The sequence below is a fragment of the Mauremys mutica genome, chromosome 3 (genome assembly GCF_020497125.1).
Source record: "Mauremys mutica isolate MM-2020 ecotype Southern chromosome 3, ASM2049712v1, whole genome shotgun sequence".
NCBI classification, from domain to species: domain Eukaryota; kingdom Metazoa; phylum Chordata; order Testudines; family Geoemydidae; genus Mauremys; species Mauremys mutica.
In genome coordinates, this window is record NC_059074.1 from 18,150,191 (window position 1) to 18,169,110 (window position 18,920).

An 18,920-nucleotide genomic window follows, 5' to 3' on the forward strand; every position below is an offset into this window, starting at 1 on the left:
TTTTGTTTTTGGTGCAAATCTGTGATTAACATTTCTTGAACCAAACTTTCAAAGACGCGTCAGTTTTGCAAATAGAACTGTACATGCACTGTTATTTTCAGGCACATAATAAAATCTGTGTGCACAGGAAGCAATTGAACATTCACATTAGTGTGTACAAAATCACATGGACAATATTTGAAGTGAGGTTCTGAAAAACTGGCCCCTTGTTTACTTTAAAAAAAAAATTGGTCAAAAGAACTCTTTAGTGAGAGGTCCCTCTTATGTATAAATCACTTAATGCAGTGCATTAAAATAAGACGTTTCATATTTCCACATGTCATAGTTAAGCACTGACTATTTCTTTTCTTCCTTCTCTCAGTTGACTATATCGTGGAGTATGACTATGATGCCATACATGATGATGAGTTAACCATTCGAGTTGGAGAAATCATCAGAAATGTGAAAAAACTAGAAGAGGAAGGATGGTTAGAAGGGGAGCTAAATGGAAAAAGGGGCATGTTCCCTGACAATTTTGTTAAGGTAAGTGCTTTGTGTTAATCTCAGTCTATTACTACCATCACATTGCAGCTCATTTATTATTTAAATATATTAAATGAAATGACATAGCATTTACATTGGTATCAGGATTCGTTTTTGTGGCCATTTTATGTGGATTTTTTTACTGATCTAATTCTTTAGTGTTTTCTAAAAATGCTTTTCATGTTTCAGAATAAAGTTAAAAGTAATAATGGTGCTGTCTGTTCACTTTCACTTCAGCAATTTTATGTCTGTATATTGGCACTATAACCTTTATTTTTCCAGTTGTGTCCATTTTCTGTTATTTGTACTTGGGGCATTGCTGTGACAACTTAATTAAATAAAACCTAAATATATTACTGTGACATTTTTTTAAAGAAGCTTTACTTTTATTTTTAGCCTTGAGGGGAAAGAAGGAATGCCTTATTTTAGCTTGATTCACAAATGATTTTTGCTTGGTTCTTACAAAGTAATTTGTACCTCCAGTAGTATGACTGATAAATCCAGTGTCAAACATTCAGCTGTTCCAATATGGTATATTACATCACTTATATTCTGTGTAGTGGTCTTGATCTTTAATGTGTGGTGGTTCATAATGCACTTTTGAAATTTGAAGATTGCCTAATCTGCCAGCTGTTTACTTGCCTGGTTTAGATCAGAGCATTCCTTGCTGAGAAGTGACACTTCATTTTGTGCTTTCTGATTTTTGACTGCCTCTGTAGGATTCTTTGGTTTAACCTTTACACTTTTAGAAATTATGATAAGAGAGTTTAGACAAGATTCTTTTCTTACTGTCTTGTAAAGTATAATTTATATTTGGTTTCTTTAAAAAATCTGTACAGACCTGTAATATGCCGATTACCATGTTTTGGTGTCTTAAAATTTAACTGGAAACTTGTCTAGTGTTTAATTTAATTAAATATCTTAAACTTTGGTAATTTTTTCTATTTTGATTCGTTGTTGAAATAGCAAAATGATTGTCAATTCCACACTTTATGCTGAGAGGAACTTTCAAAATATTCCTCTTGAGATAATCTAGTTATTTAGTAGTGGGGTTTTTTTCCTGTTTTTTTCACTGAGAGAGAAAGGAAAAGGCAAAAAAACCACAACAAACACGATGAGCTGGTGTAAATTCCAGTTTGCAATATCAGTTTGGCCCAAGGTATTTTCTGTAAGTACAGATGGCTCTTTACAGAAATTTGTTTTTATTATATAATACAATTCTTTGAATTTACAGCACTTAGTAAACATTAGTGAGTTCATTTTATTCCTTCCTATAGAGGTGGTGTGAAACTATTAGAGTAGTTATATAGATGAGGTATCTGAGTGACTTTCCTAATGACTTACAGGAAGACAGTGTCAGAGATAGGAATAGAAACCAGGTCTCTGACTGGTCTTGTGGCTAAACCACAATACCCTCTTTCTTTACTAACTGCAAAGCAGAGGTGACTAGGGTTTAAGTCTATGGTTACACCAACAGATTGATGACTTTTTTTTTTTTAACTCGTGTGTATGTGGTCTGCCTTTACATAGGTGTTTTGACTTGATTTGTGGATGGAGTTTTTGTTTTGAATGTGTTCACTGTACCTCTGCCATGAAACATTGATATAGAAGCTTTAGGCCACTGAATAATCTCAACTGGATTTTGTTGCACTAGAAACAGATTTTTGAAATCAAATTAGTACTTGTCTGCTTAGCTTTATATATTTATGCAAATAACTTATGCTGTTGCCTGCGTAGATAGAATGAGTGTTCTGAATTAGAACTGAGCTTCAGTAATGTTTCACTGTTGGGTATTTGACGAGGTGGGAGGGAAGTTGATGGAGGAATTTCTTCCAACCCCTTTTTAGGTGGTGTTTGGAGATATTTTGCCTGAGTGTTACAGTTAAATGCTCAGTTTCTAGGGCAATCAGTGTGACTGTTTTTATGAATCCTTCCATTTATTCACAGAATGTTTTGGCACAGGCTGCACAAACATTACTATTCTGCCTCTCACCTGGAGGGGACTATTTCTCCATAATGATTAGAAGAGGAGTTTTAGTTTTCGTGGCCCATACACCCCTTCATCTCCTTGTGGAGGTTACCAACATGGTACTGCCTCACAGAGTGGGATGGCCCTTTAAGGGAGCTGGCCTTAGTCCAAATTGTGACTAATTTGCTACATCCCATGTGATGGATAATGGGTTTGAAGCTAAAGAATAGGTGATAGACTATAGGTCGGGGTCGGCCACCTGCGGCATGCGTGCCAAAGGTGGCATGTGAGCTGATTTTTACTGGCACACTGCTGCCAGCCGTCGGCCTCGCTCAGCCCGCTGCTGGCCTGAGTGAACGGAACGCCCGGCTGGCAGCAGGCTGAGTGAGGCCAGCAGCTGGGACCCTGGCTGGCAGGAGCTGGCTGTTCAGCCTGCTGCTGGTCTGGGGTTTTGGCTGCCGGCCCCTTGCCAGCCAGGGTCCCGGCCATGGACCCCGTCAGCCTGCTGTCGGCCTGGGATACCAGCCGCTGGCCCTGCTCACCTTGCTGCTGGTCTGGGGTTCCAGTTGCCTGGCCCCCTGCCAACCGGGGTCAGGGCCTCCGGCCCTGCTCAACCCTCCTGCCGGCCTGGGGTACCGGCAGCCAGCCCAGGGCTCGGCTCCTGGCCTGGTCCCAGCGCTCTGCAGCCCTTATCAAAAATTACTCTACAGTTAGCTTAAAAACTTGAAAACTTAAAAAACTTTGTATATTATAGTAATCGTTAAAACATGTATAATGTTAATAAATACATAGGTTTGATGAAACAAAGTAGTTGTACTTATCTGCCTGTGCTTAATTTGTGTTTAGATGATTTACTATCTAAAAAACTTGCATGTCTCACACCCCCAAAAAGGGCATCTCGCACCCCAGGTTAAGAACCATTGCACTAAACTGATAAGATCTGCATTTTAATTTAGTTTTAAATGAAGCTTCTTAAACATTTTAAAAACGTTGTTTACTTTACATACAATAATGGTTTAGTTATATAATATAGACTTAGAGAGAGACCTTCTAAAAATGTTAAAATGTATTACCGGCACAGGAAACCTTAAATTAGACTGAATAAATGAAGACTCGGCACACCATTTCTGAAAGGTTGCCGACCCCTGCTGTAGGTCATCAGGTCATTAGATAAGAAAACCAGCAAACAGCTTAGTTTGTTAGTGAGACCTGCAGGGAGCAGGAAGGCACCTGCAAGAGATCCAGACTCAGACCTATGGTAAGGTAAAAGGACTTGAAAGGGGACTGTCCATATACCAAGAAGACCTGGCTAAAGGTACCTGCTGTGTGGGCAGGGATGGGAACTTTGTGAGGAAGAGACTTAGGGCAGGTCTACACTACAGGGTTAAGTCAACCAAAGTTACACAACTCCAGCTATGTGAATAATGTAGCTGGAGTCGATGTAGCTTAGGTTGACTTACTGCGGTATCTACACTGTGCTGGGTCAATGGGAGAAACTCTCCCGTTGACTTACCTTATGCTTCTCTTTCTGGTGGAGTACTGGAGTCGACAGGAGAGCGATCTGCTAAATCAACCCCTAGTGGATCGATTGCTGCAGAGTCGATCCACGGTAAATGTAGACGTATCCTTTGTAGGGGCTAGGTAAGAGGACCTGGCTTAGCTGAATAGATTTTTGTTGGATTGTTTAGGTTTTGAACAATAAACCTATCCTTGAAGAAAGAGAGTGAAATTCTGCTGCTGTTGGGAGCTTTATTTGATGCTTTACGTGGACCACTTGTGATTTTTGCGGTATTTACACTGGATGGAGCCAGTCATATAACCCATTGTACAGGTATTGCATGGTAACTCTGTCATTGCCGACCTGGGATGGATTAGAATTTGAATCCCTTGCCCTTGTTGTATAAGATGTTCTAATATACAGTAACAAGAGAGGCTGTCGAGCTTTGTAAAAAGCTCTGATAAAACCAGACAGCTTTTCAGTACATTTTCAAATGTTTGCTGCTTTTAGGGAAATTATACATAATTTACCAAAAATGCTCATCTGCATCAAAACATCAGGAAAAAGATGGGGAAAAATTGGTCTAGACTTCCTGGCTATTGCCAACTTTGTCAGGTTACTTGTCTCTCTCTCATTAATCATGCCAAATAGGGAAAAAAGTCCTCTTGCCTGGAAGCCAAGGACAATTCACAGCTGCTGCCAGGCAACAGATGGCTGCTTCTTGCCTGCCTGAAGGACAACCAAAATGTCAATTGGAGGATTATGGTGTATACCTAATTGATGTGTTAGATGCCCCAGATCCTGGTTGTATCAGCATCACAGCTGAAACAGATCATAATGTTTTTTCCTTCTGTGCTCTGTTATGAGATAGGGGTGGCATAAGTGTGTCGCTAAATCTACCATAAGCCAAATTCTTTTTAACTAATTATGGCTTTTACATCAAAGCTTAAACAAGTGGCCTGAAAAAGTGATATTGGGACTTGGTCAGTATCTGTGAAAATCATTTAACTGATTTAGGTGCCCAACTTTGTGCACGTATGTTTGGAAAATATTGCTTGGTGCAAATAAACGTAATTACTATTTTTAGTCTCTGTCAAAGAGCGGTATTTTGTATAGTTTTTAAGTGGGCTCAATCTTTTTTAGGGTCATTTAGAACCCCAAAGGGTAAACTAATTTGATTAGTCTAGTGGGGAGTAGCATTTGGATTGTTAATATTTTTGTGGGGTATTTAAACTCATTAATCTCACAGAATACTAATTTTGTGTGAGATCTATACTAATAGATGGCTCTCAGCTATTAAAGCTGTAGTAAAGAAAGCACAGGTTAGCTGACAAATCCTATTTGCAGAGTTATGATAAGATTAATGGCAGTACTGTACAAACAAGGAAGTGAATAATTATGCTAATTTCAAATGTCAATGGATAGAGAGAAAAAATGTTGAAAGTGTATTTCATGAATGGTACGGTGGGGATGACGACACTGAAAGTACCCTTGCATATGCTGTCGGCAATTATGGAAGGATCTCTGTTGCTCCTAGCACAGTCACAGTTTTCCTCTTGCACCTGCACAATACTTACCTATGCAGGTAAACATCCTGAAGAAGGGCAGAAGTCCAAGTGAGCTCAGTGATGCCTGGCCACTAGAGTGCCAGCTGGTAATAGGCACTCCCTGCAGGTTTGACTCCTGTTTTGGCCACACTTCCCTGACACTGCATGCTTGTGCTGCTGGGTTGTTTCCATGCGATAACATTATTTTGTGTATGAGGACGAGAGCACAGGATCATAAGCTGACCCTGCTGGGGGAAGCTGGGCTGCCGACGGAGCCTGCATAATGTAATATGATAGTAAATCTGTGTGCCAGTGTTGCAGTACCACCATCAAAAAATAGATCCAGGCAAAAATGTTTGTCCGACGAAAAAGGGCAATTTGATCAGGCAAAAATATTTTGGAGCTTGTGAGGTATTGCAAGTGCTGGTGTTAAAAGGAGAAATAAAATCATGTGAGAATCTTAGTGATCTTCGAACTACAGAAGAATACGAGTGGCTGAAAACTTGTTGCTATCCAATTCACAAGTTTTTTTAACACAATAGGTAGGAGTTACTAAACGTTTCAGCTGTAGATTTAACCAGAAATCTTTTGTTTCTTATTCATTATAGAGTAGTGATGTATTCCACAAAGTGCAGTGAAGGCAATCTTTAGGTACACTTCACCTCCTTTTGTATTTAATCACATGTAATAAGGTGCGTCTCTATAATTCTTTAAATATGCTACGAAGGGTTTATACACGTGTTGTTGACACAGGCTGCACTTTTCTTTGTGTACGATGTTGCATAATTCCTTTAGAGGCACATGGCTTTCCAACTTCAACAATTTTTGGGAATGGCTTATTTGGACATTCTTAAGCAGGATATTGTTACATTGTTTTATTTTTCCTGACCATTGGGTCTACTGTTTACTCCAGACATGCCTTTTTTCATGATAGTTATTTAAAATTGAGAACTCTATAAACTCCTTTAAGAGACGCTCAACTTGAACTGTGATTCTGATTAGGGTTTGTGTGTTTTGTTTTTAAATCAAATAATAAATGTATGCTTGTCCATTTTTTGGTTTTAAAATCACATTTTCCTATTTAAAAGCACCTAGTTGTGTTGTGGAAGACCTAAGTACACACCCATGGAAACTTATTGTACAGGAAAAGTGACACCATGCATTTAACAATATGGTACATGAAGAAAATGGGGGAGGGAAGGATTTGGGGCGATCTTTTTTCTCCAGTTTCAGGTGTTACTTGTAACAATAGTAGGTTAAAAATTTGACAAATTATTAATTTTTTTTTTAACTTGGGTTCCTTCCAGCATCTGGAACTTCCTGAAATTTGATTAGTTTATTGTGCACTTGGCTGATCTAGCAGCAAGAATATTATTTTTCAAAAAATCTTTTGATTACAGAAAAAGCTGCCCAATACTTAAAAATATAGCAAAGCAGAAGAGCCTCAGATTTTACCTATATTAATCTCTGAATTAAATGATTGCTTCTTTTCACGTGTTAGTAGTAGAACTAGTTTGATCATTCGCTCAAGGCAGTAGTCTAAGGGAGGAGCAACAGATGAATTTATTAGCAGTTTCTGTGAGTTAAGGTAGACAATCTTATTAAATAGATCGAGGTGATACTTTGGCTATATAAGCACATACTACCTTTTTGAGTATATCTCTGGAATGCGCCATTTTGCTTTAGTAGCTCACTCTGGAGGACAAATCTGCATCAGAACTATGTTGGAGAAGAGGATTTTTTTTTTTCCTGCACAGGTGCATGCAGCTGCCTTTACAGACTTAGTAATGAGCCAGGAACCTTTTCAGGTTAATACATGAACTTTGCTCAGTACAGCATTTTTCTTCCCCCCTCAAAACAAAGAAAAACAACCAAACACTGGGTGTGTTCAGGCAAATGTCTTTGGAAACGGTAAGCTCATTTATTTATTTATCTCAGTGCTCTTAGAATGAAATATTTAAAAACTTTCACTTTAGTGAATATCAGGAATGATTTTCTATGTAGTTGTGGTGTCGTTCCAGCTTAAACATTTGGTTTAATTCACTTTGCAGTCAAAATACTGTACTCGTAGTCCTAGGAAGTGTTTGTGTTGCATATCTGGGGCTCTGAGATGTTCGTTCTAAAAAATATTTGTTAGGTTTATTTGTATTTTATTTTGCATTGGGTTAATTCACTTTCTTTGCAGTATATTTGCACACTTAAGAATTATACTGAACTGTGATATCTGTCTGAAGGAGATTTCATTTAAAAAAAGAGTGATTTATTGAAATTTCTAGAGACATGGTAACATTTCTTCCCTCATTTTGTAATTTGGAAGTTTACTAGCCTTTTCTCAAAAAAATCATTGATTGCCTTTGTTTAAAATAAGTGTCTTGGAATTACAACGGTAAGACAAAGATTACTTTCACTTTTTTCAAATGCTGTTTTGTGGCATTTTAACTAAACCTTCATTGATGGTATCTTATTAATTATGACTAAGAACATGCTATTATTAAGTACAAAAAAAAGTCTCAGCTGACAAGTGTTTTCAAATGTAATGTCTCCTCCATAAATCTCTTCTTTAAAAATAGAAAATTGAATTTACCCAGGGTTTGAAACAGGAAATCTGGGATCAAGAAGAATTTTTATGAACATGCTGGACAGAGAATGACATCCTTTTCTGGATAGTTTTACTAATATTGTATTCTGTTAAAGTTGGATACTAGAGCAAACGCTTTTTAAAAAATAAGGTGTCTTTTCAGTATGGTATAAAGATTTCTTATTTTTATATTACTATTTGCTACAAAGATTTTTAATGTATCCAGTGTCAAAAAACCCCCAAAGGACTTCCTTAATTATTTTCTTAAAAATCTATCTTGGGACATGGGGGAATTTACAGTAAAGGAGCTTTCCTCAATGACCAGAGGAGCACAGGAATCTTGTCATTCCAATTGGAACTTTTCATGATGACATCTATACGACATCACACATGGAGAGTATATGTCTAACTGATTTTTTTTCATGGTTTAAGGTCTGAAGAGACATTAGATCATCTACTCTGACCTCCTGTATATCGTAGGTAGGGCCCTTTGTTTTTGGTTTTTATTTATTTTTTTCCTGGGAATTTATCAGTGTTTATTACCACAACGAAAACAGGTGAAAATCAGTGCAAAAAATTTTTAAAAAATTTTCTGGGTAAATATCGAGGTTTATTTTGATGGCTGGAAAGACGGGGGAAAAAGTATTCAGTAGATTAATGCTTTGAATTCTGTTCATCAATGAGGTTTGCTGCAGAACTAAAACAGAACTCAAAACACAGTGCCACCTCTGAGTTTAAGAAAACAATATATCTCAAATCCCCGAATAAAACTTTTAATTTGAATAGATAATTTAATATTGTAGACTTAGAACTTTTAGCTTATATTTACATTTAATAATTGAGCCATACCATTTGCATTGATACACTTAACTTCATCCTTTTTCTCCTGTTTTTGTTTTTTAGAACTTTCGAATACTTGTGTTCTGAAACGTATTCTGATAGATATTTTTCTTCCCATTTTAATGGGTCACATCTTTGAACAGCTTGAAATGTGTATGTGGTGGGTGTGAGATTCATCAGTACGTTCAGATTCACATGCACTTCAGAGTTTGCGTGCGTGCCTGTTTGTTTATTGTATGTATCTTCTAGATTAATATGTAGCCTTACTTCAACAGGCAACTTTGCATATACACGCAGACTAATGTATTATTGTAAAACATATATCTCATGCAATGTATTGAATTTTCCTAATAAAACAAGTTTTTTTTTGTATATTTGAATGATACAAAAGTAGGGTGAAAATCAGAAAAAAAACTGAATTAATACTTTCTGTAAACCTGGGAATTTTTCTGTAAAAATCAGTTTAAACTGAAAACAAAGGGGCTTAAGCATAGGCTGTTGATTTTCTGCAAGATACACCTATATTGAGCCTAAAGACGTTAGTTAGTCCAAAGCTGCTTTCTTTTTTTCCCCCCACCTTGTCCACAGCTTACGGCATTTTGCTCTTACCTAGGGAATTTATATGGCTCCACCATCATAGTATCTGAATGCCTCATAATCTTTAATTTATTTAGTAATAGCCAGTGGTGCTTGGCTGGGGCACTCGGCCGGGGCCAGGGGGAGCCGGACTGGGCCATGCACACACCGTCCCTCCCCCGCCGCTTGCCTGGCTGCTGCATTTTTCAGGCTTCCCGCGAATATTTGATTCGCGGGAAGCAGGGGAAGGGGAGGAGAAGGAAGGCGGAGCATTCAGGGGGGAGGGGGAGGTGAGCTGGGGCCAGGCAGACAGCTGCCCGAGCCTGTTAAATTTAAAAGCTTTTTAGAACCGGTTGTCCCGGAACAACTGGTTCTAAAAAGGCTTCTAAATTTAACAACCGGTTCTAGCGAACCGGTGCGAACCGGCTGCAGCTCACCACTGCTTGCTCAGTGTCACACAGGAAGTCTGAGGCGAAACATTGATTTATTAAGTGACAGAGCCTCGTCAGCTTCTAGTTTAAGGTCATCAGTGGAACAAAGGCAATTAATTGAATTCTAGAAATGATAATTTTGCTACATGGCTGTGTGTGTGTATTGTAGGCTGCTCTTTGCAGATGTACTTAAGATTTACATCAGACCAGCCTTAACCTATCAAACACGATTGGTTGTCTTGGACTGAGTTATCTTCTCTTCTTGTCTTATTAAAGCACTGGCGGTCTCCTCTTTTGCTGAGGAGAAAACTGGATGTAAATGCTGAAAAAACTAGTCTGCACCAGTCTGTATAGATTGGTGGTTAGATGGTGTGCTCTACCATATATACTCATTCATTAGCCTGTTCGTTTATAAGTCGACCCCCCCCCCCCAAGATGGATAGGTAAAAATGGCAAAAATTGTATGACCCTTTCATAAGCTGACCCTATATTTCAAGGGTTGGCAAACTTTGGGTCCCGGCCTGTTAGGGTAAGCTACTGGTGGGTCGGGACATTTTGTTTACCTGGAGCATCCGCAGGCACAGAGCCCCTCAGCTCCCAGCCAATGGGTGCTGTGGGAAGCAGTGCGGGCCGAGGGATGTGCTGGCCACCACTTCCTGCAGCTCTCATTGACTGGGAATGGCAAACTGTGAGCAGTGGGATCTGCGGAGCTCTGTGCCTGCGAATGCTCCAGGTAAACAAAACATCCCGGCCTGCTAGTGGCTTACCCTGACAGGCCAGGACCCAAAGTTTGCCAACCCCTGATCTACAATGACAATGTATTAGATACTCAATTCAATAATTCAGTAGAGTTTAAAATAGTCAACTTTTGGTGTAGACCTGTTGATAAGCCGACCCCTGCTCTTTGATGCTTCACCTTTTTACCAAAAAAAACCGCGGCTTATGAACGGGTATATATGGTATATAAAGATTTCAGGAGCTGAATGTTAGCACATTTCTTAACTCATATCAGAAAAGAGTCCAATTTATTTTCTTAAGTATGAAGTGTCAAAGGCCTGTTTCTGCTCCCTTTGAAGTAATGACACAACTCCTATTTGGCTGTATTGATAATTTAAGGTTCTTCTAGTAGATGCAGAAGTGTATTCCAAGTAGCTGTGTATCCGCCCCACATGCTGTAGTTGGGGACTTTTGCCTAGCAGTATCCATAGAGGGATGCTGCTCATGCCTTGTGTCTGCAGCCCTCCCCTGGCTATATGAGTTGGTGCTGTCTCAACCCCCCTCAGTTCCTTCTCTCCACCTGTTGGCTGGAGGTAAAGCATGAAAACAACAACCACGCAATTTATCCTCTTAGCCTCATTGATTATATGTAGTTCATAGTTAGAGTTAGTGTAAAAGTTATAGGCTATAGTATAGCTGTAGTGCACCCCGGTGATGCCCTCACCAGGGTTCAAGCATTGCCCTTCGTGTGGAGGAGAAATTCCCAACAGTGGCCCCCCACGCAAGGTGCTTGCTCTGCCTTGGTGAACTATTGGATCTGTAGATTGCTCAAGAAGAGGACTCAGGTGGCGCAGAATCTTCTCCTTAAGCAGCACCTGCTTGAACAGGCCTCGGTGCACTGACCTCGGTACCGCCAGTGGTCAGATGCTTGGAGAAGCACTATTTTGTGCCCGTTCAGGGATATGAGGCCATCTGGCCTGAAACTCCCTGGTGGTCATGGTGGTGAATGACAGAATCTGGAAGGGCAGGTTCAAGTCCATCCTCAAGGCAAGAGACTCTAAGCGCCTGGACCTTTTGGGCAGAAAGATATATACCACCTCTTCACTACCACTGAGGATCGCGAACCAGCAAGCTTTGCTGGCCAAGTATGACTTTCTTAATTAGTCGGTTATGGCCAGATTTGAAGAACAATTGCTTGGGGCTTCTCATGAGGAATTTGGGGCATTTGTCACTAAGCTCTGTTTTTCTGTGTAGTTTCACTCTAGAGGTTGACAGTTTCATGTTTCCTTGCATTTCAGAGTGCCAAAAGAAGCGTGCTGTCTTACTGGCACATCAATCTATTGAAGGTTCAGTGGGACAATCAATCTTAAGTTGTAGTCAGTCATTGATACTGTGGCTCCTAAATGCACACTGCCTTGTCACAAGTCACCGTGATATTGTCATGACTTGGAGCTGATGGAGAAGGGAAGTTAACTAGATGTATTAGTGGTAAAAGTATGCAACATACAGAGTTGTATAGGAGGCAAAGTTTGTTTGCTTCCACCATAACACTTGCAAAATTCTGGCCAGTGGAACTGTTACAGGGAATTAACAACATTGTTGAGTAAGGTTGTGTTTCTCACTGTCAGGAACTGTGATGGTGCGTTCAGCTCTCTGGAGCACCTCCTTTCGGGGGGATGTGATCCTGCACACTCTTTTGGTTCTGGTGCCCCGTGTAGGTTGTTCAGTATTCAGTGTCTCAGCTCTCTGGCTAAGTCACACAGTTTAAAATGGATGAACAACCCCTTTTGGGGTACTCACATCCAAAACAAACACAAACAAAAGTCTTCCAATTCCCTATCTCAAACTAGACACAGACTCTCCTTCCTGAGGGTGCCAGCTCTCTTCAGCCGCTCATGGGCTCCTTTAAGTCCAGCCTTCTGCTTAGGCTTCTAAAGGAAATTTATCCCTTTCCTGGGGCTTAGTAAAGAGTGCCTGTGGAACTGTTGGTTTATCCCTACCAGAGCCTTCAGCTCTGTCTCTAGGCCCTTTTAAATCTAGCCCCTTTTCTTGGTCTTTTAAACTAGGCATGTCCCCTTTCCGGGGCTTAGGCCTCTCCAGCACTGGCTGCTGGGAGGACCCAGGCCTTCCCACTGCTCCAGGTCCCAAACCAGGGACCCTATATACAGCAGCCACGTACTGCTTCCTTTACTTGGTTGTTGCTGCTGTTATTCCCTGGGCCTTTTCCCATATAGCCCTTTTCTCTTCACCCTTACCTCAGGGCTTCAGTTGTCAAATCCTCTTCCTCGTTTTTGAATGCTTCTCTAGCCCCAGCCAGGAACTGACCTGCTAAGGCCCTGCTACTCCTTTTATCTGAGCCTGCTGCATTCTGATAGGCTGCAGGGAAGCAGTCTTTCTGGAGGACCCCTTCACTTCTGCTTTCCTGGGGCAGGATGTGGTAGGGGTCTTAAAGGACCTGGTGCATCCTGTCACAGGAATCTTCAAATTATTTTTCAAAGATGATTTGATGGAACTGTCCCCCTCCATGGTAGTGGGATTGATTTTTGGAGGAAGGAGAGACGAAAGTAGTTTTGTCTGCTTGTTGTTGGCCATGGTAGTTTCTGGGGGATGTATAGCTTATGACCTATAAACTAGAGCATGTCTCTCTTTGCTGGAATTACCCAGTAGGAAGGTGTTGGAACCATTTTTAAACTTGATTTCATTAGTTCTCAGAGAGAGGGCAAAATACTACTTTTAAAAGAAAGTGATTGTTAAATCCCTGTTTAAGAAAACAACTCAGTCTGGTCTTTAATATTCCATATTTGGTGGAAGATTGAGAGAGCTGTATTGAAGGTACACCTCTACCCTGACATAACGCGACCTGATATAACACGAATTCAGATATAATGCAGTAAAGCAGTGCTCCTGGGGTGAGATGGGGGCTGCGCGCTTGGGCGGATCAAAGCAAGTGCGATGATATGCGGTTTCACCTATAACGCAGTAAGATTTTTTGGCTCTTGCGGGCAGCGTTATATCGGGGTAGAGGTGTAATTACAACATCAATAATCCTGCAAGTCTCAGCTTCAGTTATTTTGATTTTAGTCCTGGGTATATTAGAGAAATTATATTAATGGTATAGGCTGACTATTTTCTCCTGGAAAGGAATGAAGATCAGGTGTCCATGATGATTCTTAGACCGACCAGTTGCCTTCCATACTGTCATCATGGTATGCGGACCTCTGTGGACCTTATCAGAAAGTAGAGTCATATTTAAGTGGCTCTAATTGTTAAGGGATCCCAGATGGTAGTATGGGACAGTAGCTTTATGTGGTGCCACAGGGTCCATTCTTGTCATCCTCTCCTGTTCGCTCTGTATGAAAAGCTGATGGGAAGTTTGGTGAAATGTGGGATAGTGTTTTCAGTATGCTTATGAGACAGATATTTTCCATGTCAGAGATTAAGGCACAGATGAGGGCAAGCTGATTCAGACAAGTCTGAAGTGTTCATAGAAGAAGCAGTGCGGGCCGAGGGATGTGCTGGCCACCACTTCCTGCAGCTCTCATTGACTGGGAACGGCAAACTGTGAGCAGTGGGATCTGTGGAGCTCTGTGCCCGTGAATGCTCCAGGTAAACAAAACATCCCAGCCTGCTAGTGGCTTACCCTGACAGGCCGGGACCCAACGTTTGCCAGTACTGGAAGAAATGGCTGCAGATTATATCAGCACTCTTAGTTAATGGGGATAAACAGGTAGCAACAGTAGCTGAGTGCTTTTTCATTTGCTCCTAACAAGAAAGTTGTGTCCTTTTATTTAGGATTTGGACTTTACCATGGATTGTCCATGTATTAGAGACTCTGAAGTTGATTACTCTATGCTGATTTACACCATCAAACCAGGACCCTGTGTGTGTTCCACAGCAGCAAAATGCAGAGTTTTCCTGCAGAACTAACCTTTCATTTAAAAAAAAAAAAAAGAGAGAAACTTTTAGCCCTTCCAAACATGAGGAGTGAAAAACTGAGGCAGTGATATTTGCTTTAGGGAATGTCTACACTGGCAGAGTTACAGCACTGCTCAGAGAGTGCTGAAGGGAAACTGCTGTTGTGTGTTCACACAGTCAGCTGCCTGTGCAATAGCGTGTTCACACTTGCAGCGGTATTTGGAGCGGTGCACTCTGGGCAGCTATCCCACAGAGCATCTCTTCCTCTTCTGCCACTAGGAAGGCAGAGGGGGTCGTGCGGCATCCTAGGTCCTGTCCCAATGCCTCATGATGCATTGCTTCGCATCCCAGCAATCCCTGTGCTTCTGTCCGCATTTGGCTCCATCTTCCAACAGTTTGTGTACTGCGCGCTCTGCCTCTTTGAACTGCAAGAATGGATCCCGCACTGTTGACCAATATGCTGCTCGCTCTCACTAACACATCATGAGTGGCAGTGGAGTTATTCCTTAAAGTTACAGAGGCACACAAAGTTTGACATTGATCTCACCACGTGTAGTAAGTACGACACACGATTGCTTGTTGCATTCACAGAGGTGCTGACCATAATGGAACGCCGCCTTTGGGCTCGGGAAACAAGCACTGAATGGTGGAAACAAGCACTGAATGGTGGGACCACATTGTCATGCACATCTAGGAGACTAGCAGTGGCTTCAGAACTTTTGCATAAGGAAAGCCACATGCATGGGACTGTGTGATGCGCTTACCCCAGCCCTGCAGCGCAAGGATACGAGAATGAAAGCTGCCCTGTCGTTGGAGAAGCGTGTGGCGATTGTACTGTGGAAGCTGGCTACTCCAGGCTGCTACCAATCGGTCGCTAACCAGTTTGGAGTGGGAAAGTCAACTGTTGGACGTGTGTTGACGGAAGTATGCATGGCCATTAATCGCATCCTGCTCCGAAAGACCGTGACTTTGGGCAATGTGTGTGACATTGTGGATGGCTTTGCACAAATGGGCTTCCCTAACTGCAGAGGGGTGATAGGTGGCACACACGTTCCAATTCTGGCACCAGACCACCTAGCCACCAATTACATTAATCGGAAGGGGTATTTCTCAATGGGAAGGGAGAGCTTGCTTCAGACATTACAGAAAATGTGAAGGTAGGTCAGAATACATTGGTTCACTTAGTAAGCAGAGTTTTGTGTAGAGAAAACATTAAACCTGTTTACTCTCATCTCTGACTACTGCGGAGTGTTTTACATTAATTTGCATATACAGTAGAAAAGGTTTTCTGGATTATTTTTGCATCATATCTGCTTGTTCCATGAGTTGCATTACTGCCATTCTGTGTATTGAGTGTGACAGGCCAACAATATGCTGAAACATCCTGTATTGCTTAATTCAGTGAAGTTCAAACCTTATTGAATTAGGTTTAATACCTTTTGGGGTCCACTATATTAAAAATGCGGTTATGTATTATTGAGGGATTGTATGTGTGTCCATGGGAAAAGTGAATAAGAGATCAGCAGGTGGTGGTTGTCCAGGGACTAACAGACAAAGAAAGGATTTTTGGACAAATAGCGTAGTTTGATTGGCTCAAGGCCTTCTTTCAGACTCAGCAAACGGACAGGACTCTGGTCCATGGGGGGCCCAAATCCTTAGGGAAGGGTTGGAAAGACTGGACCTGCTGGGCCTCTGTAAGACTGGGTGCTGGTTCTGAGCTGACACTGTTAAGAATTTGTGACCACAGAAGAGGCCCCCTTGAGTCGGATTTTGAAGGACTGCTTCTGCCAGAGTCTGTTAGAGTTGGAGTGATCTCTGATAAGCTTATTAGCATGGCAGGTTCTCTTAATTGTTTTTAATGTCTTCTCTGTAGTGCTTTTATCTTAAGAATAAAATAGGCTTGCATAAAAAGAGCTCTGTGGTATCTATAACTTGGCACAGTCACACTGTTAACTGTCTCTAAAGAAAAAGCAAGCACGTGTAATGGGCAGCTTGTCTCTGTTGGGAGTAACACAGGGTATTTAGGGAACTATGCAGCCTGGAAATAGCCCAGTCAGAAGGGAGTGAGATGTGAGTCTCCACCCAAGTAAGGCAATGACCAGGGAGCTGGCAACTTGAGAGAAGGTGCCTTTTCTGGACGAAATACAGTTGCAGTTGCCCTGAACTCTGGCACTATCTGATTTGGGTGACTCTGTCCCCGGGAAGCAGTGACTATGAAAAAAGATTTGAGTCATGGTAGATGTGACCCAGTGGCTAAAAAGCTGAGGTGATCCAGGGATGCATAAACAGGAGAACTCGCATAGGAGAAGAGAGGTTAGTTTACCTCTGAATTTGGCACCGGTGAGACTGCTGCTAGAAAGCTGTGTCAAGTTCTGGCGTGAAGTCTGGTGCCTTGTATTCAAGAAATGTGTTTGATAAATTGGAAGAGGTTCAGAGAAGAGCCATGAGAGTGATTAAAGGACTGGGCATACAGCGATACTCAAAAAGCACAGTCTAGTTAGCTTAACAAAGAGAAGATTTAAGGAGTGACTTTTTACAGACTATAAGTATCTACATGGAGAACAAATATTTAATAATGGGCTCTTCTGTCTAGCAGAGAAAGGTATAAGAGTGGCTGGAAGTTGAAGCTAGATAAATTCGGACTGGAAATAAGGCGAACATTTTTAACAGAGAGTAATTAACTATTGGAGCAATTTACCAAGGATCATGGTGTATTCTCCACAGACAATTTTTAAATCAGGTTTGGATGTTTTTCTAAAAGAGGTGCTCTAGGGATTATTTTGGCAAACTCTGTGGTCTGTGTTATACAAGAAGTTGGACTAGATGTTCACAACGGTCCCTTCTTGCGTTGGAATCTATGACGTTGCTTAACTGACATAACTTTCTGTTGCACAAACTAGGTAGCATGGAACTGGAAGATGATCAGGTAAATGGGAATTGATACTCCTTTAACTAGTCACATAGAAACATCTTGAACTTTTGTCCTTTATCTGATTGTGCATGATTGTACAATTTCTATAGAAGCACTATAAAAAAGTAGTAACTCTCGCTATTATGTTATAAAATGAATACATTACACCAGTTGTCTCTTCTTGTTAGTCAATTAATGTAAACTAAGAAATATGGCAGCATCTTGGTCATAGATGGGGGGGAATGGTTGGCTGGGTGTGTGCAGAAAAATATTTCTTAATTTTGGCGTATTCTCTGTGACCCTTCATAAACGTACACTGTATAATTGACACACTTTATAACGCCAAACAGATCAATTTTTTCCAGTTATATTTATAAAATATTATTCTGCTCCCTCAACATGTCACCTAGTTGGAATTTATAGAACCATGTGGAAGTGTACCCTGAAACTACGTTATTTCAAAACTTCACCACGTGTTTAAACATAGGCTCAACAGTATATACATCCAACATTGTAGTTGGGGAGAAGAGCAAAATAAAGACTGTGTGGGAGGTATAATTCAGAGAGGGGTGATAACTGATGGATTAAATGGCATAGGGGGACTGGCTAGTTCCTTTAACTACTGCTTTCCAGACTTTGCAAGATATTTTTTGAATATGTAAATTTTTTGAGGGCGAGGAAGTAAACTGAACTCTGCTGAAATATTTTCCATCTTACCTTTTGTTTAAAAAAAAAATTGCTTCCTTGAATGTTAGTATGATAACATGAACTGCTATAGGTAGAAATTAAAGACTTTTTCTTTGCAATTGCAAAGCTGGAGTAAATCAGTTCTAGCCCTGACAGATTTTTAAATATATTATACCTTTAAAATCAGTCTGATAAGCATCTTATTTTTTTACTTTAGCTTCAACCTAATCTTAACTACTTTCTTGAATGGTAAATAGCCAGTAATTTTAAGGCACCTTTTTGTTAATCTCTCTGGCTGTTTTTAAAGCAGGAGCAGGATTCCTAAAAAATGTCTTTAAAAAATTGGGTGGTTTTTTTTGGGAGTGGGGTGCGGGGGAGAGGAGAGAAGTGCTTTGTTTACATTTTCCAATTAGCTCTTAAGACCTGATTCAGTAAATCACTTTAGCCACATGCCTAAGGGCTTTTCTAAGGATATGTCTACACTTAAAATGCTAGTGACACAGCTGTAGCACTTCAGTGTGGACACCACCTATGCTGATGTGAGGGGTTCTCCTGTTGGTGTAGCTAATTCTTCTCCCCAAGAGGTGGTAGCTAGGTCAACAGAAGAATTCTTCCGTCGACCTAGCACTGTCTATACCTGGGATTAGGTTGGCATAGCTACAGTTCTAGGGAGTGTGGATTTTTCATGCCCCTGAGAGATGTAGCTATGCTGATGTAGACCAGACCTAA

General features: G+C 40.9%; 1 protein-coding gene across 2 annotated transcripts in view; it reads left to right on the forward strand.

The window, feature by feature from the left end:
- Positions 1–18,920, forward strand: part of LOC123367048 (CD2 associated protein) — a 126,020-nt gene that overhangs the window by 26,100 nt on the left and 81,000 nt on the right. Inside the window, exon 2 of one of the 2 annotated variants that reach the window (XM_045011044.1) lies at positions 362–522. In XM_045011044.1, the coding sequence (XP_044866979.1) occupies positions 362–522 (161 nt within the window). Of the gene's footprint in view, positions 1–361; positions 523–8,528; positions 8,595–18,920 lie in introns of those variants that run through there. The other variant, XM_045011045.1, reaches the window with a different exon arrangement.